Genomic DNA, 23646 nt, shown 5'->3' with positions numbered 1-23646 from the left:
GTCAAGAGGCTGTTGTGTCTCAGCAGTTGGATTCAAATACCTTCATACTAAAATTACAGCTGCTTTCCAGGTTGGGCATGTTTGTCATATTTGTCTTCAGACTGAGGTAACAACCTGTACCAGATCCTGTATGTTTTGTGGTTGTTTCTGTCACTCATTAATTGTTGATATACTTGAAGGTAGCGGGTTTTTTTCGGTTACTGTTGGTTAAGATGTTCAGATCCTTGCTGGTAGGCTTCCTTGGCTGGATATACAACTAGCCTGTATGCCTTCTCTTTCACATAGTCTCTTCAATAGTCGGAAAACCTGCTGCTGAATCTCAGTATGTATTTTAAAATAATAAAAATCCATCACTGAGGTTTGACATAAGAAAATGAAACCTCTCCACCAGATGGCACACCTGCATAAACACATTGGGGAAGAAGGTTCTGTTGTTGGCTTCGTTTCGTAGTAATCAGCACTTCAATTTTCAAGATTAGTTTCATGGTAGATTAAGACTTTTAGATTTGTAGTTTCTGTCTTTTTCCTAATAAAAAAATTAGGATCTGTTTGTCAGAAAGTAGAAATGTGGGGTGTTTAAATGACTGAAAATACTGAAGCTGTAGTGCTTCCACTGTAGTTTCTTTCTGACTTCTGATTATCAGAGAGGTAATTTGGTCAGTTGTGTCTCTATTGCAGCACAACAGAAACTCACATTTTTTTATTATTTTTTTTTACTCTCCTGACTGATCCTGAATTGGCCATTTTAATTTCTCTTTACTTAATGAAATACTAGTGTGCTTCCAGGCAGAATCTTCTGTTCCATCTTTACCACCTCTGTTAGGGCTGTACGCTTTTAGATGTGAACTAGTGTGATGGCCACTGAGCAGCTGACTTTCATCACAGATCTTCTGGGAGATTTCTTTTGCAGGCTTCATGTAGAAATCTAGTGATCTAGCAGATGCTTACATCTAAATTTTTAGAACATGGTTTCAGATACCATAGATATCGTTATTTCAAAAATTACATGACTTTTTACCTACCACAAGGGCTCAAGTGCTTGCAAGCTGCTTTGAAATCAAGGGAGTAACAATGGCAATTCAAGTCTGAACTGACTTTTTTTAAAAAGAGAGAACTGTTTATGACTCAACCAGAAGCCCAGTTTATTTCTATTAGAATTTGTTTACTTTACACAATATGTGATGTAAAATGGAAGAAGGATAGGGAAGGGTAGTTTTAATCTTTTTCTGTGAGGGAAAGGGTAAGAAATTTAATGAGGCAAGAGTTTTAGCACAGACCTTATCTGTTTACATGGAGAAACATATTCTTAATTCAGGCAAAATTGATAGGAAAACACCTTTGGAACAAAGCAAGAACAATAGGAAGAAGAATTAACTGAAGGAAGCAAGCAGTAGTAGATCTCCCCTGAAACATTATTGGATTGAGAAACCATCAAAATAGTTAGCTGTTGCCTTTTTAGCCAGCACAGAGTGTGCTGTGCTATGAGCTGATATTAGCTGCTACTGTACCTGGCTGAGAGACAGCAGGCTCTTGCCAACACCAGGAGTCTTAACAGCTCCCCGACACACGCTCTGGGGAGATACGCGAAGCTACTGAGAAAAGTCATGTTACAGAACGAAGGGGATAAAAACCCAGAGTGCTAAATGTGTTCTTTGTGTCAAAACAAATGCCAATGCTTTTTGTTTATTCCAGAGGAAGGTTTGAGGTATTCACATTAGAGTGAAAGTATACTAATGAACAGAAAATACTTTTTAACATTGTGGGCTGTGGAATTTAAAAATGAAAGGAGTTTTTTAAAATTCAATTTAAAATTGGTAGATTTATTTATTTGCTTAACAGAAGCAAATGTGTTTTGGAATGCAGTCATTAAATAGAACTTTATCTTATGCTTCCTTGCTTATGCCCCATTTCTGTACTCCCTCCTCTCCTCCCAAATTGATTGTGTCTTTGCAAACAACTAAAACCATTTATGGAATGCAATTTCTTATCTGATTTTAGTTCTTAGTCATGTTGTCAGTTGTTGCAGAAGAAAGACAGAACCCAGAATTAGTCTTTGGCAGGTAAAAAGCCTTTGTAGATCACCTTTAAGATTAAGCCACTTTAATATTATGAGACCACTGATTTCCTGGTGGAGCTGATAGATTGTTTCAGTAGTTCTTCTTAGTTTACAGTTTGCAGATTTGTAAAACCTTTTGCACTAAGTAAGCACTGATCCAAGTGCTTTCTAAGCTTTACCTTGGTAATACACTAATATCAATAAGCGGTCAGGTTTAACCCCCTGGTCTCATACTTTAGCCATTCTCTCCTCATGCAAGGAGGAATTGCTGTGTTCATGGGGTTTTTTGGGCTTACCTTTTTTTTAAAAAAAAAAAAACTATGTAAAGGGACATTCAGATAGCATGGAAATGGGAGCACATATTATCCCAAAAAAGTGACTACAGCACAAAGAGGAGAGTTAGGAAATGAAAAATTATTTCCTGTAAGAGTCTGCTGGAGAAAGGCGGGAATGCAGCGTGAAGTTTGTTCTTGCAGAGACCCAAAGCTAAATACCTTTAACAATACAGTTCTTTCTTATTTTCCTTATGGTATATCAATGCATTCACAAGATTAAGTTGATCTTGCAGGTTTTCTTGATGTAGTAGGCTCGAGTCCAGTTAGGCCAGTTACAAGATATACCAAAATACTGATTCCTGGAAAAAAAAATCAGATACTCTTTGAAGCTGGAAGTATTTGTGCAAAATTTTGTTTCCAAACAGCTGTGTGAGCTATAGAGGAGCCAAAGTGTAAATAAAATAAAATTCAATTCAACTTTTAGAAAAGATAAATACCTGCTTTATGATTGGATGGACGGTAGAATTCATCTTCAGAGAATTCCTAGAGTGTTCAAATAAATAGGAATACAAATAAATACATTCAGAAAATAATCTTTTTAGGAATTTTTCATCCTGTAAAGAAGGTGTGTGAAGCTGCAGATTTAGATGTTTGGTGCCTAGCAGTGTTTGGGACTATGGCAAGATGTGGAACGGTGTTTTCAGTGGCACACCTAGATCGATCGGAGTATGCCGCGTGTGCCACCGCGTGTATTAATTGTACTGCAGGGGGCCAAGCTGCACAGAGTAGTGCAGGGGCTGTACGTTGCTTTACGAGGATACAGCATAGCTCCCTGTTTCAGGTCGGGCAGGAACTGCCACAGACTTTCTCAGTTCTCTCCAGGCACAGGCTGCATCGGGAAGAATTGGGGCTGTGTGTCCACCTGGCATCTGGCCGCCCTCGGCAGGGACCTACAGGAGGAGTAACCGCTCCTTCCGTACAGGAACTGCACAGAACCCAGTGCTCTGCCCAGTCCTACTAATCCTTCCTTGCATACATTCAGTGTACAGCCAAGAAATCATGGACTTAAAGGTGGAAGTGCTGAAATATACTGATGTTACTATTTCAAGGCTTTTTTTTTTTTTTGAGATGAATTATGGCCTATAATTATTAACAGAGATCTTTTTCCTTTAGGCTACAAAATATTTTAAACCTGCTAAAAATATTTAGCCCTTAATTCATACAATACTTTCATTTAATTTTGTTTATATATTTGCTGTATAAACCTTTAATATGAATATCCCTGATTTTCCAAATTGCATAATGTATTTATATTTGTTGAATGTACTATCTATTAACATTTATGTTATGGTAATGTTCCAAGTGCCTTATGTCCTTTATGATGTATCTTCTGCATTCAGAATTATCTGTTTATAGGCAGTACTAAAATCTCAATTAGTGAGATGTAAATAACTTCAGATAAAAAGCTACCAACTTTTAACTTTTCATTTTATTTAGCCCAGTGAATTTTCAGTTCTTTATCATTCCCTGTATGGCATAGTAAGCATTGGAGGAATGCAATTTGGGGGACAGAAAGAAGATTAAATAATTTCATTGAAATGTTGAGATTTGAGCTCAACAGTATTTCCATGTGGTCACTGGACCAGGTGTTGGTGCCGTGCTCTATTAATCTGCGATGCACACTGAGAGTGTGCAAGGAGTACAATGCGTACAAAGAGTTTTCTGTCTTTCCAAATCCGTTCATAGCAATGATAAATTCTATATCCAAGCACAAGTCATCTTGTGTAGATTTCTAGTCCTTTGAAACAGTCCTAAAATTATTCTTGTTTCTCTGACACTGCCAAGAAGTCAGTATAAAGGATATTAAATTAAAATAATTTCTCCAAGGTTCACTCGTTGGGAGGAGGGAGTTTTTATTTCCCTTCTCTTTCCCATGTGATCACATAGCATGCAGTACCTTTTTTTTGGCAGAAGACCAACATACAGTAGGATATGAGGATGTGAAAGGTAATTCTTTAATGTGGCAGAACCGAAAATGTATTTTCAGTGTTTCTCACTGTATGATGCTGGAGACACACTTAGAAAGTTTGAATTTTGGTAAAAGTGTCCAGAAAGACTTTTAGAAGAAACAGAAAGCTGGAAGATTTTTCTTGAGAGTTGATGTGTTGTACAGCATTTATGGTTTTTTTTTTTGACTGAGGACAGAAACTGCTTGTGACATTTAACTTACATAGCATCTTTATAGACTGAAGAGAAAGAATTTGTCAACAGAAGTCACAATGTGATATGATTATTTTCTATTTGAGTCCTTGTGAGTAGTGTTTTGAGAAACCTTGCACATTTTGTATGCTGATGCCTGATGCAGATTAGGAAAGTCCCTTTCTTTAGCCTCTGTGGTTAATCCTGGTTGAATTCCATTCCTGTGATGCTAAGTGAAGCAAATGAAAACACATCTTGCTGTCTTCTGTCAAATTAAGTTACAATATACTGTGGTGGTTTTTTCAGTGTTTTATATCTGCTTTATCATGGAATTTAGGTAGATGTTTCAAAGAGGGGAAGTCTTTATTTTTGCTTAATGCGCCGGGATATTGCCAAGGCAATAGCTGTTCTAAATCACATTCTATGAGAATACCTGAAGTACTCTGTTTCTAGATGATCTTTCAGGGCTGCAGCAATTCAACTTTTCACTAGTGCTGCGATCCACTCCTTATGCTCAGCAGACTTAGTAGTCATCTGATTTTCTGTCCAAATCCTGCGGTTATTTGTGTTTTGGCTTTTCTTTCCCATTTTAGCGCGTGGCTTACTGAGTTGGACAGAGGCTTCTTCCAACCTCATTTTCCACAGAGGAAATAGCAGTGCAGAAAATCTCATCAGGACGTAATCTCCGTTTATTTTTCTTGTCATAGAAAAAACCTGGCATAATATTAGTGGATTCAACTGACCAGATGATAAAAAGTCCAAGAGTCAAAATTCTGCAAATTGTTTTTATTTGTGCTTTAAAAATATATATGTATTTTCAGAGTCTCTTGAAAGCTTTTAACAAAGCTCTTAATTTTTTCAAAGAAGAGGTACAAAGTACCTGTTTCCTATTGATAAGTGGAAGCTCTCTATTCTTGCCCCAAATGAATATTTTTGTTGTTTAATTTTTTAATACATGTGACTATTGTGGTGCATTCCTCGGCCGTTTCGTCTCCTTTCTCACCTCTCGGAGACTAGTTAATGTGATTTTCTCCTTGCCTTTGCTCTGTGGTCACTTTGTGGATGCTTTCTGTCCCTTTTACACGGATGATCTCCAATTTTATGATAAGCATTGATACCCTTCCCCTCTCTTTTCCTTTCTATAGAGCTATGTTTGCTTCTAGTCACAACAGTAGTTCTCCCACTCATCCTGCTCAATTACCAGCTTCGTCCCACTGTCAGTACAAATTGCTCCGTAGGTGAAACCAAAGGTCCACCAAACGCTGAGCGTGGCTTTAAGAGTAGCCAGTAGCAGATCTTAAGGCAATGGTTGTCAAATACATGGCACGTATGGAATGATACTTCTTACCTACTTCTCTCAGTCTCCAGGGACTGTTTAGCATTTGTATGATCTGCCTTAATGCATCTGCAGATGTAGAAGCCTACATCTGGGCTAGTTACTGGCTTCACATTCAAGGCAAAGAAGGATAAACTATGAGTCTGTTTTGACTGCTTTATTTTAGGATGAGATGAATAGTGCCTTGGAACTGCATGTATCTCCCTCACTGCCTAGCGGGAGAGCATAGATGAATAGCCCAGATGTAGATGTGTAAAACTGAAATGAATCCTAACCCACATGTGTCTACATTTCTCTCACCTCTGCATTTTGGCTTCATTACTGACCCTCATTAATAAAATGCCCTTTCTGAGGTAGTCTGCAAAGTCACTACTTTTCACTTATTCAAATAACCCTAAAAAGCCATTTCTTTTATGATGCCTATAAGAAATCAGCCAAGTAGTCTGCTGTTCTATTTGCCTTACTCATCTCAAGAGCGAACTACTCAGCGAAGTGGGCAGAAGGGGTTGAATGATGAAAGAAAAGTAGGATGAAACCATGTTGAAAATGAAGACCGCAAAACCTAGCAGGATAAACTGTGAAAGGAGATGAGGGAAATTAACTCTGTTGAGCAACAAATAAAACAAACATGTAGCTGATAAAGAAGCACCTTTATGATTGTACTGTTCCCATGTTTTCTATGCTATTTCCCTGGAAAAGTAGACAGTGAAGTTGTAGACACTCTAAGCTGACTGTATCTCCTTGCTGTGTTGCATATTTTACATGCTGTTTAGTATAGATGATAATAATACTTCTACACAGCTTCTCATGATTACTTTATTGAAATTCAGTTAGTAGAGTTGCATTGCGAAGAAGAAAGTTTACATCATCAAGAGAGTTTTTGCTTCAACTGCTCTTTGTTTTCTGTTTTACATTGAAGGTTACAGCGATTAGCAAAAGACCTTTTGAAGCACCTCCAAATGCAGGATAGCTGTTTGGGGAACAACAAGGTTTCTTCCCTGGACAGGACTTTAGGAGAGATCTCTCGTATTCTGGAAAAAGAGGTATTGTGACTATTACTGCAGTACTTACGATTAACCTATAAACTGTATTGCTCTCAAATGTCATCGTTTTGGATTTGGGAATGTTTTGAACATGCGTTGATGAATACATGACCTCTGTGTAACAAGCAGTGTCTGCTATTACACTTTTCTGTGGTGGTTGCACCAGTGTATCCTTTTATTTAGACATCAGTTTCTATATAGGCAGTTTTGCAGAAGTGCTGAAAGCACGCTTGACTGATGCTAGATCATCTGAATAGTGACAAGCACTACTTTGGCTGTATTTTCATTGGGATTGTTTGTAACCTGGGCCATTTCAGTCATCTACTTTATAGTGCATACCCACAAGCAGCTTTTATGATAAGAGACCAAAGCATTTAGCAGAGAAGAGAGGAAGGAACTGGAGCCAACTTTGCTGTCACAGCCGCCGTATTGTGGTGTTATGGCAGAATTTTGAAGCAGCACAAATCTGTTGAGTTTTCCCAGAGTACAGCAAAGCCTGTACTTTTCGGGTAGGTCTTTGATGGAGAATGAAGATATGGTATTTCTATGTTTGGAATTTTTTCAAAGTTCTGTGTCTGTAGAGCATGTTTTGTTTTATGGTAAATGTTGCATTTTTTTAATTGATAGCATAGCATTTGCATCTTTCTTACTATTTCATCATGGTCAGGCTGCTGCCACAGTGCTTTGTGTCTTGTAATGCGTTTTTTTTTCTCCATTAGGACCATAGTATTTGAGTTTTCAGCTGGAACATTCTGTTCTCTCTCTAACCATTAGAAAATACTTTTCTTTCCTATCTGCGATCAAGAAATCATGAAAATTATTTCTGAGAAACCAAATTAATGAAATCTCAGGAGAGGGTTGCATCATTGTGGTTCAGAGTTGGTGTCTGTGAAGATGAGAGCTCTGCTTGATGAGAGCTCTTTCATAGCTTTGTCAACGTGGAGCACAGTTGCTAATAGCATATGCTTTTAGATACTACACACTACCTGGATGCGTGGGGTTCTGCCATGTGTTCTGTTAGTTACTTTGAGCTGCTGATCAGGTTTAAGAGTGTTTTTGAAAGAGTTGTGACATTTTCAAATTTTGCAGTGTTAACTAATACATTTTTCAATAATTATTTCTTTCAAAATATAGAAACCATGTTGTTGCATGAAGACTACAAAGAGATGTATCTGTTTTGAAAGTTGTCTAAGTAATTATTGGAAACTGTTATTGGGAAGTGGTGTTGTATCTAGCCTCTCATCAGTAGATGCTTTCTGAGATTTTTTTTTTTAAATGAGATGTGAATTGCAGCTAAATGTTAATTATTAATTGTTCATAATGTTTTACTGCTTGTTGATTCTGCAGTGGGGAGCTAAAAGATAAATTTGATAGTATTAATAGGCATGCCTTATTTTGTTGTTGATTTGGGTTTTTACCCCCAAAACATTACTCTATGGGTAAAGAAACGTTGTTCTATCTGAGTGTCCTAATCAATAAGGTCAAGAAAGATTGATTTCAATAGCTGTCACTGTGTTTACGGCACAGATCCTACATAATCATTTATAGAAGTGGATAGTAATTCTCTTGTTAACTTGCAAGTCAAGAAATCAGCAGACACATCTTACATGTCAATGGGCGGTGAAAAGAATCTTGATGGTGTCAGTCATCAACCGAGAGGAGGAGACTGACGCTGTTAATTGAATTTCCCTGGAGAGCATAGAAATATACCATAATGTGGAGGGAGGAATGAGGGAGTGGGAACCACACAAGCTGTCAGTGTGTGTGAGCTGATAACATTGATTTACCCTTGCTAATGGCCTGGCTTGAATAAAGAATTGCCCTGAGGGAGGACAGAGTTCACTACAATAGATTCTTGCCACTTACTAGAAATTCTTCAAGCTCAGAAGTCATGCAAAAGTATTATAAAATAAAATTGATCCAAAAAACACTCTTTTCAGTCACAGTGTGAAAGATTGGATTTTTCTTTTGTTAATAGTTTACACTGACTGAAAAATGTGTTTATACAATCTCACCAGGGAAATAAAGATTTGTTTTACAAACGATGCAATAAAAAGCTGAGCTGCTGTTGGTAACAGTAAATAAGAAAAATAAATACCATTAAATTTCTCAACAGAGGAAGGGTTATTCAGCTGATAAGAAATTCCATGAGTGTACTAAAGCAGCATGGAAGGGTGGGAGTGTATTCTTTACGCAAACTTGAATCACAGAAAAGCCACATACGAAAGATTGGCAGCCCTGTCTTACTGCGTTTTGCCTTCAGGTGGAATCAAATCAGAGTAGCAATTCCTTTTTGGATTTAGTCTTCATCTGTTGTCTTTCATAGTGATAAATAAGACTTTTTCTCACTTCTGAACTTCTTTTATAACATGAGAACATTCTAAGATGAGGCATGCCTGTATGATTATTGTGGTAAACTTGGGGTTTTTTTTTGCATGTTTCCTGGTCTGCTGGGCATAAGCAGATTCTGCACTTGGGGCCAAGTGATTTCACTGATATAGCAAGAAGAGTTTGTTTAGTGTAAACTAAAAAGTTTTTGTATCAGTGTATCATCTAGATAGTCAGATTTGAGAAGTCTGCTTTGCTTCAAGTGGTTGTTAGATCTCCAAAAGCTTTTTGATATCTCCATGTTGGCTTAATTGTATGAAGCTCTACAACCACTAGAAGCATCACACCCTGTGCTGGAAAAGTGTTTGTAAGTAAGCAATTTGGAGTGCAGGTTTTTGAGGATCTGACAAGGAGTATGGCCAGTAATTGCATACAGCCTGTGGTTCACATGTATTTTAATTAAATAAACATAAAAGGTGCTATAAAGTCATAAGCCACGATGTTGTTCCAGTTTTAAATAGGTTTGGACCCCTCAAGTCGCGTGTCCTTGCTTCTGCTATTAACATCAACCAGGAGGCACAAATCGGGGTGGCGTTGTGTACGCCTGGTACGCCGTCCCCGAGATGTATGTACAACGTATACTGCTCGGGTGCTGGTTTGGGTGTGCTCTAGATTAATGGAAGGCAGTCCTTGGGTTTTGTGCATAGTCTCATCCTTTCTGGCAGAAATCCTGGAAGGAAGTTGTGTTCACTTTCACCTCTACTCTGTTTAAAAGCATACTAAAAAAACAAACACTCACACAGACACAACAGCAAAATGCATGCAGATGTGACTGAAAAGCCCTGGCCTGATGTTGGCAGATTGTTGTATGGGACTCTTCAAGCTCTTAATAAGATCTGATAACGCTCAGTTTAAGATCTCCTGCGAATGGGCCTTTGATGCTGAAAGAAGAACTCATGTACCCTCTTAAAGAAAGCAGAGCTGATGTTCGAAACTACAGGGCTAAAGCAGTTTTTCTGCCACAGGTCTTTTGATTTTTTACACGTTCATTCTTTGATGGGATTAATTTAGCACATCTATTACCAAGGGCAGCAGCGTGTTTCAGATCTGCAAGGAATCCTGGATTAACTGCTCAAGTTTGACTTGAGTGCTCATACAGAAAGGTCCTGTAATAAGGGACACTTTCAGAAACCAGTATATTTAAAGCTGTATCTGTTAGAGTGACTACAGGTCCAGTTTTAAGTTGCTTATGTTTGCATCCTGTATTTCCCTCGATGTCTAGAGGAGAGATTAACTGATCAAAAAACCAAAACCCCTTTCTACTGCGTAGACACTAGATGTTACACTGACTGAGGTACGTCTATTTCTAAGGTTATGAACCTGACCTGGGTCAGGGGTTACTGCCTCCCATATGGTCGTCCTTCGATTTGCTGACAGAACATCACTTCCCTGAAGTTTTTAAAATTTGGCTTTAGAGGGTTTTTTCGGGGGTCCAGGTTTTAAAAGTCCTACTTCTAAATGTTTAAAGTATTCTGGGTGATTTTGATAGGTCTGGGCAAGGCAGAGGTGACAGGCGCCGTTATTCTGAGGAATGTGGCAGGATGCTACCTTCAATAAGGAGGATGGTGGGAAGCAGCTGAGGGCGGTAGCCTTTTCACCTGGCTCAGCTGCAGCAGCTAAATGCTGCAGTTAAATCACTTTAGTTAAATTTGTACAATACTTACATGTGACATCTAGACAAGCCCTGTGTCTCCCGTCCTTCTGACGGGGAGTATGACACACACAGTTCCAATGTGGTCATGAGGGAACCTCATGATTTTTAGAATCCAAGTGCAGCAGTTGATCTGCTTAACTGGATTTATTTTTATATGATGTTTCTCGTCAGACTGTTAGTTTGAAAGAGATCTTCATCACAACACAGGTTATAAGATTCCTTTAACTAAGTGATTTGACAGAAGATCTTACAGATGTGCTCCCAAGGAGAGGGCTGCAGCTGCAGGGGAAGAACAGAGGTTTTATAAATGTCCCAGCCTAAGCAAACGTTACAACTGAAGCTCACGCATCCGTCACGTGGCACAAAGAAGATTTCACTGGTTTTGATGTTTATAAAACTTACTATGATTTTGTATGCTTTTGAGGGTAGCTGTGTCCCTAATCTCCTTCAGGCTCTCTGGGTGCTGTAAAAATCTCAGTAAATAATAGTGAGTGCAAATTAAGTTGTTAAAGTGTGGCAGTAAATGGAACCCGAATCACAGAAGAGGAGGCTCTTAATAAATTGGGCCGCGGCACTTATAGTTCCTTAGCAGCTCTCTTTGTGCAAATCTAAAAGTAGCTGCTTTTCAATAGGCTAAGTATCAAGATACTTATTTTTATTACTAATTCAGCATAGTATTCTTACTGGAGGCAGATTTCAGGGGAAAAAAATGTGCTTCCTTAGAAAAGGTGTAAGTTTGTAACTGAAAAATGTGTGAATCTGAGCTGTTAGGCTGCAGTGTTTTAATACTTTTTTAAAAAAAGGATCTTAATGCTTAATAACCTCTTAAAACTGCTCTTTCAGTGACCATTAATGTTTTGTTTTGTGTCAGGCAGTGTTTTTGGGTTTGTGATTTTTAGATAGGTTTTTCAGCCTCCTGCTTCAGCAGTCATGATGTCAGTTATTTACATTTCAGTAAAATGTTTGTCGTAGCTTTCAAATACGTGGGGACTGTAGACAGACAGTGTTTATGCCGTTGTAAAGACTGTCAGGAGCGGCTGGCTTCAGCAGCGCGGTCAGGCCCAGTATTTATGTTTTATTCTCTAAACTGTCAGGCCCGTTGGGTATGGTGACCATAGCCGGTGTGAAGATTAATAGGCCGGTTTTTGGGAGGCACACTGAACTGCCTGGCTGGCTGCTCCTGATTCCCCCCTCCAAATAAGACAAACTCAGAATCGTCAGAAACCGAAACAATAACGTTAAAAACTGTTGAAGCAGTAAGGTATGGAACAGAAGCAGCGTTAAATGGAACACGTGTAAGCTTTTGGACTGTTCATAAGTTTCTTCAAAAGTCTATAAGAGATGTAAAATTGCCCCGTGTGTATATGTGTATATAAATATGTATGACATGTATACACAGACAAAATAGATTTTAGAAGCAAATACTTTTTGTTATAAATACTCAGTATTGTTCTTTAGTTAAGTGTATGTAAGAACACAGTGGGAATTGTGATTCCCAAACTCTTACACATTTAATTTTGATGCTGAAAAATTTGTGAAGCTGGCTCAAGCACTGAGTTGGCTGCATGTCTCTCGTGTAGCAGAGTAGTGTAGCCATCAAAGAGAGAATTGAAAGACATTGAATAGATGGCTGGGTTTTATTTTTCAGAATAGAATTCTGGACCATCTGAAAGGCAATATTGTATCTTTAAGCTTTTCTTAACTTACTGTTGATTATATTTGAACTGAATGTGGCATTATTGCTGCACATAATCCTTGCTTTGAATGAGTATTAGACAAGATACTGTAGTTTGATATCAAACTTTTGAAGGAACTTTGAATTCATAAGCTAAGCAAGAGTGACATAAGTAGGTAATGTATTTTATGCTGGCTTATGTCACTGGAAAATATCTACACCACTAGAAGAAACCCAGCATAAAGTCTGATACATGGCTTCATTGAGGGCTAGAAGAAATGACAGGCGATGTCAGCTTATCTGTCACCCTCTTAATAAATCATTAGAAGCATCATAGAGCATTATACATGAAAAAGGGTGAAAATTGCTGTTTTAGTGAATTTACCAAAGTCGTTGGCTAGTGGCTTTGCCTAAATTATAGCCACATTGTCTGTATTTTGTGATCTTATGTATATACATGCATAAACGCAGAGGCCGATTACCTGTATATTATTTAACACACTCAACCATATATAACCGTATATAGCCTCACAACTGATTCGTTTCCCGGTCTGACTGAAGCTTTAAAAAGTTACTCAACATGTATGTTTAAGCAGTATTAGAGAAGTGCAAAGCTTGGCCAAGACGCCAAACTTACACCGGGGCGTTTGTGGTTGAGAGGTGTTGCTGTTTTCCTTGACAGCGATTTCTGTGGTGCACCCACTTCTGCTGCTTGTTTACTTCGTCTCTGCCGTTTCTCCACTAGAGGACACTACTGGCAGAAACAACAGCATGTCCTTTGAATTCTTAGCAGTTGTAAGACTATTCAGAAGTCAAACTTTCTTTTTAGAAGAAAAATGCTTACGTAAGATTTTAATTTGGTTAATACTCATATGCCTTCTAAGGGCAGAGGTGTTACCTGATAAATTAATTTGCATGTTAATTCTCAAAGTTCTGTGTTTAGGTATGGCTGTTTTCAAAATAGGCTTCAAAATACTGCTGGTTTTTGTATGGGACAAGCAGGCCCCAGTGCTGCTCAATTTGCAGACTCCTGTTGGGGCATGCCTTCGTCTTTCTGGCATCAGGTTCAGCCAATTCTGTGGCGCTTCACGTGCCAACACGCTTAGAAATTGCACAGCTTTTTTTCCTACTGAGCTGCTTATAGCAGAGTGTCTCCTGGCTTTGGTGCGTTAGGATATTTACATAAGTAGTCAGTATGTATCCTGTCAGGACTTAAATGCGCAATTGTACAGACTGTAGGAAAAAATAGGATTACACACATGCCCAGTATTCATTTAGGAAAAAAAAAAAAAAGGTAGCCACATGCCCACAGTTAAATAGGCATATTTATGAGCCACTGTTGTTTGTGCTAGCTCCATGTTATACTGATCTTAGTGCAGATGAAGGTGGCTGGTCTCTAGTGCTTGAGCAGCAGTTCAGCTGGGCTGCGGTGGCAGGAGTGGCCTCTGGCAGCAGCTGGCAAGGCAAACCCATGGCGGTGGGTGCAAACCGCAGCAAAGGCCCCCGAGCCCTCGTCAGCCCTGCGCCCTTTCCACCTCCACCCTCATGATGGTGCAGCGGGACCCTGTGGAGTCGTTGGTACCATCGTGTTGTGACCTCCTGCCTTTCTCTTACCTATGTGGTATGTGTCTTGGCTCTTAGACATCTGAAGATTTTGATACGTGATGTGTTGGTTTACACCAAAAAGCCGCCTTTTGTATTGGGCAGCGGGCATTTTGTGGACAAAGTGTTTAAAAACTTAAACAAACACTATCTTAACAGTGCTTTCATCAGCGTTTTGAGGTTTTGTTCTTTATGAAGGTAGTTGCTACTCTTATTTTTGGTAGATAATCTGATGTTTTAACTTTAAGCTTCAGTTTACCTAAACATATGATGTATTTCTATACAAAGAATGGATCACTTTTTTAATCTATCCATTAATTGTTCAACTTTGGATACTCCTGCAGTAGCCAGTTCCAGAGCTACAGTGATGTCACATGAAGGGAAGTCCTGAATCAAATGTAAAGCCAAATTATAACAGTTTAAAAATGATTTAAAGTGAAAATCCAAACTTGATGAAGTGTGTTGAATTGCAAAACTTAAAAATAAGTGTCTTACCAGTGAAAACTAGAACTCAGGCCTTTGGAACTCTGTATTTTACCACCAAAAATCTAATAATTTTGCTAAGACAGAAGATAACATAGGGAATTCTGTATTTATGCTTCTTTTGTTGCAAGCGTTAATCTAGTCTTTAGCTGTCCTTAGGATAAGTACAGAACTTGAGTTCAGAGCATGAACTCAGGAACTGATGAAGCAGATATATTCAGTGGAAAAGTCTGAGATGTAAGTAACCCTATTCAAAATTAATTCACTTCTTTAAACTCTTTAACTGGGAAATTAGGGATTTTTAATACATACACGTTTGTCACTGAGTGCCAGTGGTGCACAATGCCAGTAAAACACAGTTTGAAGAAGGTTCAGCAGTGTTCAAAGCCTGCAGTATGGTGCATTGTACTCCATCTGCCACCTTAATTATGTCCGGTCCAAACTGCTACTAGTAGTAGAAACATGACCTGATCTGATGAACTACGGCAGTGTCTTTGACAGTAACAGCACAGTGGCTGTGAGTTCAAAGAGCAGCCTGGGTGCAAACTCAGGAGGAGCTCTTTGGACAGCACCTTCTACCCAACAGCCATTCCCCATCACTGCCAGGAAGAAGTCAATAGGTCAGACGTGTGTTGTGTGTTGCAAGTCGGACGACGCAGCTTTATATCATCAATAATTCGTTTGCCCGGAGTTTCTATAATCTGTGGATTAACCTTTTTCTCAAGATGAACGTATAAATAGGAACTTGTTACTAGGGGTCAGCCACAGACTATTTTTTAACTTGTTTGCTGGAAATGGTATTAAAAGGCAAGTTCAGTTCACAGATAAGCTCTGCAGTGTACTTATTGCAAGATTATTCAGAGGTTAATTTACTGCGCACAATGTGTGTGGTTGAAACACGCTGGGTTGATTTCGTGTTCCGTGGGATGCCATTAAATGTCGATAGCTTCCAGTGCACTTGGGCTGTACTACGTCTGGCCTTTTGCTCTCACATCAGGCTTGTTACCTGCTGTGTCAGTTTAGAACTAAGATGTCGTATCCGAATGGATATAATGGGGGTATATACATTCCAAGGAATGCAAAGTTTCTTCTCTAAGCATTTACAGGGTGAGAGATATGTTTTAATGTCGTTGAAGGACAGGCACTGATCTCTCAATGATGAGAAAATGCCCTACAGGCATGTTTCTGCTAATTAGCAGATACCCATTTAGAGATCGTGGTAATGATTATTTTCTAAATTTCTAAATTTTCTAAACAACTAAAGTTTTTATTTCATTTAGCCTGATGGTATATGTATACACACGTGGGATATATACACGGACGTTTTCTTGAAAGTATTCTTAAAATTCTACATCTGATTTGAGACTCTCACTTCTGACCTGAGAACGTATCACCCCTCAGTGTCTTTGTTGTCTGTTCTCATGCTTGCAGTGCTTCACCAGCCCTCGTTATTAACCTGCCCTGCAGTCCTTTGTTGCAGTCCTGTAGAGGGGGTAATGGGCAAATAGTCCAAGGGGTTAGAAGAGAGGCCCGGTGGCAATCCGCCTGAAAGCTGTGTTCAGGATTCGAGTGCTCCTGACGGCACTACAGCTCTTTAAACAACCGTAGCTCCCTCTCTCTATGTCACAATTTTAATATCTTCGGTTTTGCTTGATTGCGCTGGTTTTCATAGTTTAAATTCAGCTAAAATCAGTGCTGCTTTCTCGTGGCTGAGAGCTTTCCATAACGAAACGTCAGCCATAGGAATTTAAGACTCAGTGTTGCAAGAGATCTGTAACTTTCCTCGCTGGGCAATTTCTTGTCCAATAAACTGCTGAGCGAGAACAGGACAAGATCCTGTAATGGTGCTTTTTATACCTTTGTTTGAGAACTTCTACTTATGAGATTCTTGAAAAAAAGTCTAATTGACCATAGCTAATGGAGCCCATCTATGGAGATCTAGGAGCAGTTGTTCCTGGTGTTAGACTTAAACCTTTATCCTTGCTTTCCTCTTTTAATGGTGCATTTACTAGATGCCCTATTATTTATAAATAGACTAAACATTTATTTTTAATAAACACAAGTGCTGCAATGCTCAGTGCTGTCTTTTACAATATCTGTAAAGACCATTCTTATTTTTCCGAGTAGTATTGACTGTTTCCCATTATGCTACTTAGCGTGAGTGAAAGCAGCTGAACAGATATCGTGGAGCTCACTAGTTTACCGTTACCTGTCTTTCCTTTTTGGCTTTTACTGACACTCAAAACTTCACAAACAGGATTGTGAGGGTCCTGTCTTTGTCAACAGAAGTGTTTAATAGAGTGCCCCGCTGTGATTTTACTGTTGCACTGAAAAGACACTGCAGAACTTGGAAGGAGATCATTGGAATAAGGTTCATCTTATTCAAGGAGATGTACAGTAATTCAGTAAGGAGCCCTATCCTGTTACCTTACGATATGAGCAGAAGTTTGGGAACAGAAGAATGAATAAAGTGTATGATGTGCATAGACAGAAGTTAAATTTATAAGCATGTGACATTTAGTGTTGCAAGATGGGCTTAAGAATCAGTTTCTCAGTAGTGGTGTTGTCCATAGCCCTGGACTAATTTTAAGATGCTTGTCAATAGTGTACTTTCAGAGACCATAATAGTAAATGCCTCTTCTTTTTTCGTTTTTAATTTAATTTGAAAATAAAGTAAGCCTCATTTTTGTTGTTGCATTTGATGTATCAGCTGCTTTCTTCTTCGCCCTTTCTTTTTGTTGTGCTTTGATGTTTGTCTTCCTCTATACTAAGTGCAAGACACGTGAAGTTGCAGTGAGCATACCTCACCTATTCCAGTAAAAACCTGGTGTTATCCAGATGACTTAGATGCTAGAGGCTGAGCTCTACACGGGAGTGTGCGAGTACTGAACATCATGCAGGGGGTGAAATGCCTTCTGCAAGATCAGGCCCATTTACCTGCCTACCATCTGAGCAGCTGGGGAGGTCCTAGGTAAGCATCCTCTCCTCGATGAAGCCGTGGAGATCAGTCTGTATGGAGGGTAAACACAGGAACCAAGGCGATGCCTTGTCTTTAAGGCTTCAGAATGAGCACTTTTCTTTGCAGGATAGAGTGTGAAGGAGCGTTTCTCAAGCCCACCTTTCTGTGGTGTGGCCTTGAAGAGCATTACCTACAGAGCTTGGGTGCGTTAGCGGGTGAGCAATGCATGAGGCAGGAGTTGATACAAATATGGGATAGGTATGTCCTTAATGTGAGTGAATTCGTCCCCCCAATGGTGTGCAAAGGCTGCTGAGCCAATTCTGGCTCATGTTTTAATCCTAAACTAGTTTCCCATTGATGTTCAGTGTTTGAAATTCTGTTGTGGGTGAAGTCACTCATGTTTAAAATCCAGCTGAGATTTTTGGATGGAATGGGGTATTATAGTACTGATTTCACTAGAGAGAAGTATGACAGGGAACAAAATGGTCTATTTTAATAGAAAATACTGTTTTTGTGTACACTACAGTGATTTTTACTGTGTAAAGTTTTATGTCTGGAATCAAAGAGTGTAGACTTTCTGCAATTACGAACGTCTCTATGGTTTTGTATGTGCATGTAGATATACTTGTGTATTTATTTAAAGGAGGAGAGGGGGTGGAAAAAGGAGGAGCCAGCCCAGAATTCAGTTGTCTGGTTTGTTTTTCTAAGGCAGCTTTGAACTGTGTTTCTTAGCCCCTGGCGTTTTAGATAGAATCTTCAAACACTAGATAAAAGGAAAGAAGAAAATTCTTAAGATGGATTTCAACTATATTTTACTAATTAGTTATTATTTCTTCCTTCAGTGAGCAGTTTAACAAGCGTAGAAAAGAGTTGCACAAGTTCAGTGTGTTCTTTCAGAAATAGAAGTCAGAAGGTTTCAAAGTATTTGAGTTTCATTCAGAAATATTTTCTTCTCAACAGTTTTAGTTCCTGAGGTCTGTTAAACAGACTTCCCAGATCGGCTTCTTATTCAGATGTAGTAGGCAGGACTAGCAGAAAGCATTCTTTTGGCTGATGAAGGAAAAAAATACTCTTTTTTTAATCTATATCAAAATATTGATTGTGGAGGTTTGTCTTAGAAGGAGGGTTTACACCAGAGTATTTAAGTTAGTTCAGAAAGATTTCAAATAGTCAAAATGTGAGGTGCTAAAGTTACTTAGAAAAGAGGTGGTAAAGCTGACATTAAATCATTTCAGCTGCTAAAGCTCTGTGTTATTTCTGATTCTGCTCTACTTATTAGTTAATAATAATACTTTCACAGGAGAAATGTATGGAAGTGAGTACTTTGGTCCAGGACATTGGATTTCACCCAATAAGTCTCGCACCAAATTAATAAATTATGATTTAACTAGGATCATATTTTTCTAGGAGATAATCAAGTTTGATTTAAAAACTTCAAATGATTGAGAGTCGACTATATCCTAAGTATATTATGCTCATCATTAATTACTCTTGGCATTAAAAAAATCATTTTATTCTTACCTGAACTCATCCAGTTTCAGCTTCCAAATATTAGCTGTTACTGTGCATCATCAGAAATCTTCCTCCCTCCCGCTCAGGTACTTCAGCACTATGATCCTGTCATATTTTTACTTTCCCCAACATAAACTAAATTATACTACTTCTGTAGTGTCTCATGATGAGGCAGGTTTCTCTGACCTTATGTCTTCTGCTTTAGAAATCTTCCAGTTTGTCCAGTGTCCTTTGTGAAGGGGAGTGGCAGCACAGGACAGCAGTGTTGGTCTTGCTTCTGTCCTGGAATGTTTTACACAGAAACCAAAATCTGCTGCTAGTTGATGCTCACTTTATTTCACTCTGTGCTACTTTGTATTATCCACTGACTTGTATAAGTGAATCAGAGATTCTTCCCCTGATTTGGCTTATTTCAGAAGCATACATTTTTATTATCTGAGTACTTTAATGAGTTGAACAAAATCGAGCAAATGAACAGGACAGGTCAGTTGGCCTTTTCGTGTATTTCTTTGCGAACCATGTTAGGTATGATGAGGCATATGTGTAAATGACTGTTTCTTGGCTGTGTGCATTCTTCTGCACCAAACCTCAGATAATGGCATGAAAACATAATTTTGAACTTTCTGTTTAGTCTGCTAATTTTTGAATTTGCCAGACATGCTTGTACCATCGGGTAGGTTGTGCTTCTGAAGGTGCCACAGATGCCAAACCCTGATAAAATCCACCCTATCTTGTTAATGAACGCACAAACAGTTGTTCCCCATCTGCTGCCGCTGTCGGAAAGGTTAGGAAGCCCTTCCTTCTTGATCACAAAGGACATAATTATTGTCTGTAGAGGAGTCAAGTACAAAGACAGTTCATCCAGTCTGACCGCTGCTATACTGCAGGCCACCAAAGATTAACAGCTGCTTCTCCTTTGATTAGGTTAGGTAATAACAGTTACTTTAGTTAATAATTGGATGGATTCCCAGGCAATGTAATTCAGGTTTAGGCTGTCATTTTTTGCTGGCGTGTAGCTGAGCTGTATTATTGGAACAGAGCCTGTAATCCTATTAGTCAGTTGTCACTCAAGCCACAGGAGAGGAGAGAAGGGAAATTCAAATCCATTAAGGTGTTGGAACAGGTAGGTAAATAAGTCAGCCACACTAGCCCAGTGTGAGGGAGCTTTCTTGATTGTCATGATTTTATTTTTTTTTTAAAGGATTAATTTTAAGTTTCTTAAAATGCTTAATTCATAATTGATCCATAAAATGGTTACATGATTTAATTTATTGTTGTTTCTGTTTACTTTGCCACATATGCATTAGTGTACACACGCTGTCTGCTGAAGTTACTTGATTCTGGCACTGTTCTGCTGAAATTAGTTGCTGTGTGCTCTAAATGACATGTTTATAATGATCCAGAGATTAAGAATACATGCCTAATATCACATCAGCTGTGTTGGCTTTCCTCCCCTGCAAACCAGACCACTGTGTTTCTTCCTCACAAGTCTGTATCACTGAGAAAGAAAACAAGAGGTTTTTTTCTTGTATTTGTTTCGAGTGTTAAATCTGTTGTTCCGAAGACAGTGTCTCTGTTATTGTTTTTGTAATGGTTAAGACACATCTAGGTGGCATCCCCAAGGTTTTTGTGCCACCTCCTCTCTCTGTTGAGAAACACATAGGTGACAGTAATAATCATTTTTGCCTACGTGTTCACTTGTCTCTGCTCTCCTGTGTGACCGGGTAACTTCAGAGCTTTGAGATCCTTTTGTACTTAGAAATCAAATTGTTTAAAAATGTCTTTTGAAGTAGTTGTGAATTTCTGAAAATATAATGAAATTATGAAATGGGTTTCATATACATCTAGCTAAGTAATTTGGGAGACCAAGTTAGACATCTGGACGATTCTTCCAAGCAGCAAGAACATGCCATGCTGAATTATAGTCTTTCCAAATAGGGGTTTAAGATCTACTCCCTACAAGATCTGTCACTTTTCATGCTCACGTGGTGCCTGATCTACTCAGTAACTTGGGTGCTGCCAGAGTGAAAGTCAGTTACCTGCATGGGACTTTCATTCTGACGCAGATTTAAGTGGGGACCAATTCAAATAAGAAGCAAGGCTTTGAATAACTTACGTGCCTCATCTACTTCTTTTGAATTTCTAATATGTGTTAATATATGTGTTAATATACGTTAACTGAGTTTAGATCATATTTTGAAGGATATAGGTTGATTGTTTTGAAAGAAAGACAAGTTGGATAAGATAGCCTGCCCCCATATGTTTATGCTTTAAGAAAGATTTCCTTAGATGAATATATAAGTATTCAAAATTTGAAAATCTCCTCAAGTAGGAATTAATTCAGACATATTCTAAAATAATTTGGTGTTATTTGGCTGCTGTACTTCAAAGATAGAGTGACAATATTTTTCAACATTGGGGAGATTTAATACTGTTTGTTCTTTATAGACAGCTCATCAATAAGAGGTGTCGTATTGTGGACAGCTGAGGGAATTGCCTGTTTTTCACTGTTTCCTCCGGTACCACAGTCACACAGTATTCACTCTGAAATGCCAGTAATGCAATATTCAAGTGACTCTTTTGCTCCTTTGTGGGTAGGGCACGTTTTCCCTTCAGTTCCCATGACCTCCGCTGACCCAAGGCCAAGCTCAAGGAGCTGTGCCTGAACCTGGGATTCTTGATAGTAGGACACTGGTGTGGTGACCAAGGTCGTTCCCAGGCACTGTATACCGGCAGCTTCTTTGGTAATCAACATTGCCTTTCAGTGAATGGGTTAAAAGCTCTTGAGTTCTCCATCTTGAAAGAATTCTTGGAGATAAATATATTAAATATCATGCCAAAAGTAGTGTATTCCTATAAGTAGCAGTTTTATAGACCTTTGTAAGCACAGTGAGCAAATACTGTGCTCATGTATCTTTTCCAACTTTACTGCTGGTTTGTTTCTTCCTTTTATTTAAGGTCTCTCCCCTTGCTCTTCCATGCATGGAGTTAGGGAATTTTTTCCCTGATGGGTAAGCATCAAAACGCTGATTCATTTTTATGAGTAAGCTAGAAAGCAAAATAATAAGACATAAAGCTAAACCATATAAAATGGAGAGAAATTAGAAACTTGCTTCTGCTTGATAGAAAACTGTAGTAATAAAGGAAATTCTTTAAAATATGAATTTGTGTTTTGCGAAGTATGCTTGTACTTTAGCCAAGCGTTAGACAAAAGTGAAACAGGCACTCTGAAAAAAGCCAATCCGTAAAAGAAGTGATGCTGAAGAGAAATGATGCTTCAGATGGAAGTGGAAGGAGAGCATGTAGGAAATCAAACTGCTTCAAAAGATAGATAGATAGATAGATAGATACACGAGTTTCTCCTCACAGAATAAGGAGATATTGTAGCTTCTCTCAGTGTGGCTCTGGTGACTGATTTGGGAGGTGGAAAAAGTTCATATCTAGACACTTCATTACTAGACATTTATTGAGAAAAGAACGAGTTCTGGAAAAAAATCACAAGTAAGAAAAGTTTGCAAGAAAAAAAATAAAAGGATTGGTTTAGCATCAGTGAATATATAGAGTTAAGAAGCAAGCCCAAGTAGGAAAATGGAGCAGTGCATGATTTCAAGAATGGAGTTGTTACTAAGGGGAGAAACAAAATGAGTGCAATAAAAAGGGATATAACTGAAAGCAATGGGATGAAATAGAGAAAGGGCATATTTGGTCTAAATGACAGGAGAAACTTCTTTGCCACAAGAGCTAATAGGTTGTGGCATAATCTCCCATGAGAAATAGGGAAAGTGAGAAATGGGAAGTGCTTGGCACGTTTAAAGCTGTAGTTAACAAATACGCTGTAGCAAATAAATCAGCAGCGTCACAGAAATGCCTTTCTCGTTTGTGTGTTGTGATGCCAGCGTGCCAGTCACGTGCAGAAATCCTCGTGCACGTTTGTCTACACTGGCTATGTGTGTACGTCGATCACCAAGGGAAGTGGAGGCTTTTTTTGTTGTTGCTTCAGGTTTTTCTAATTTGGAAGAGAGGGAGAGGAAGAAAAGGAGGAATATATGAGTGAAACTCAAAAGTAGCTCTTCAGTTAAGGCACCCTCTGCCAGGCTAACAGGACTAAAGTTGACTGCTAGAAATAGTCTTCATCAGTTAGCCAGTAGGAAATCAGTGGTTGGTAATCTTAACTGCTCGGTGAGTTGGCACACAGATTTCCATTCACTTGAGGCTACTTATTTCTCTGAAGGTAAACCTTTTGGCTCTCTAAAAATCTACATGCAGTGCATACTAATTGTGGAAAATCGTTTATTTCTGAATATCTGACTTGCCTGTTTAAACAGTTTTTCTGGAGCTTGGAACAAGTCATTTAAATAGACATGTTTGTTTGAAAGAAACTTAATGAAGAGAAAGTTGCACGATTTAAAAGTAAGATATATACTTTTGTGTTTACATATTAATGTCTAATTCTCAGCGGGAAAA

The 23646-nt window shown here is 38.7% G+C and overlaps 1 protein-coding gene across 1 annotated transcript in view; it reads left to right on the top strand.

The window, feature by feature from the left end:
• Positions 1–23646, top strand: part of SCAPER (S-phase cyclin A associated protein in the ER) — a 159477-nt gene that overhangs the window by 78608 nt on the left and 57223 nt on the right. The window contains exon 23 of the mRNA XM_086620331.1: positions 6786–6909. Coding sequence (XP_086476457.1) covers positions 6786–6909 — 124 coding nt within the window. The remainder of the gene's footprint in view (positions 1–6785; positions 6910–23646) is intronic.

Source organism: Tauraco erythrolophus, chromosome 14 (genome assembly GCF_009769465.1).
Source record: "Tauraco erythrolophus isolate bTauEry1 chromosome 14, bTauEry1.pri, whole genome shotgun sequence".
Taxonomy (NCBI): domain Eukaryota; kingdom Metazoa; phylum Chordata; class Aves; order Musophagiformes; family Musophagidae; genus Tauraco; species Tauraco erythrolophus.
This window is presented reverse-complemented; position numbering and strand designations above follow the sequence as displayed.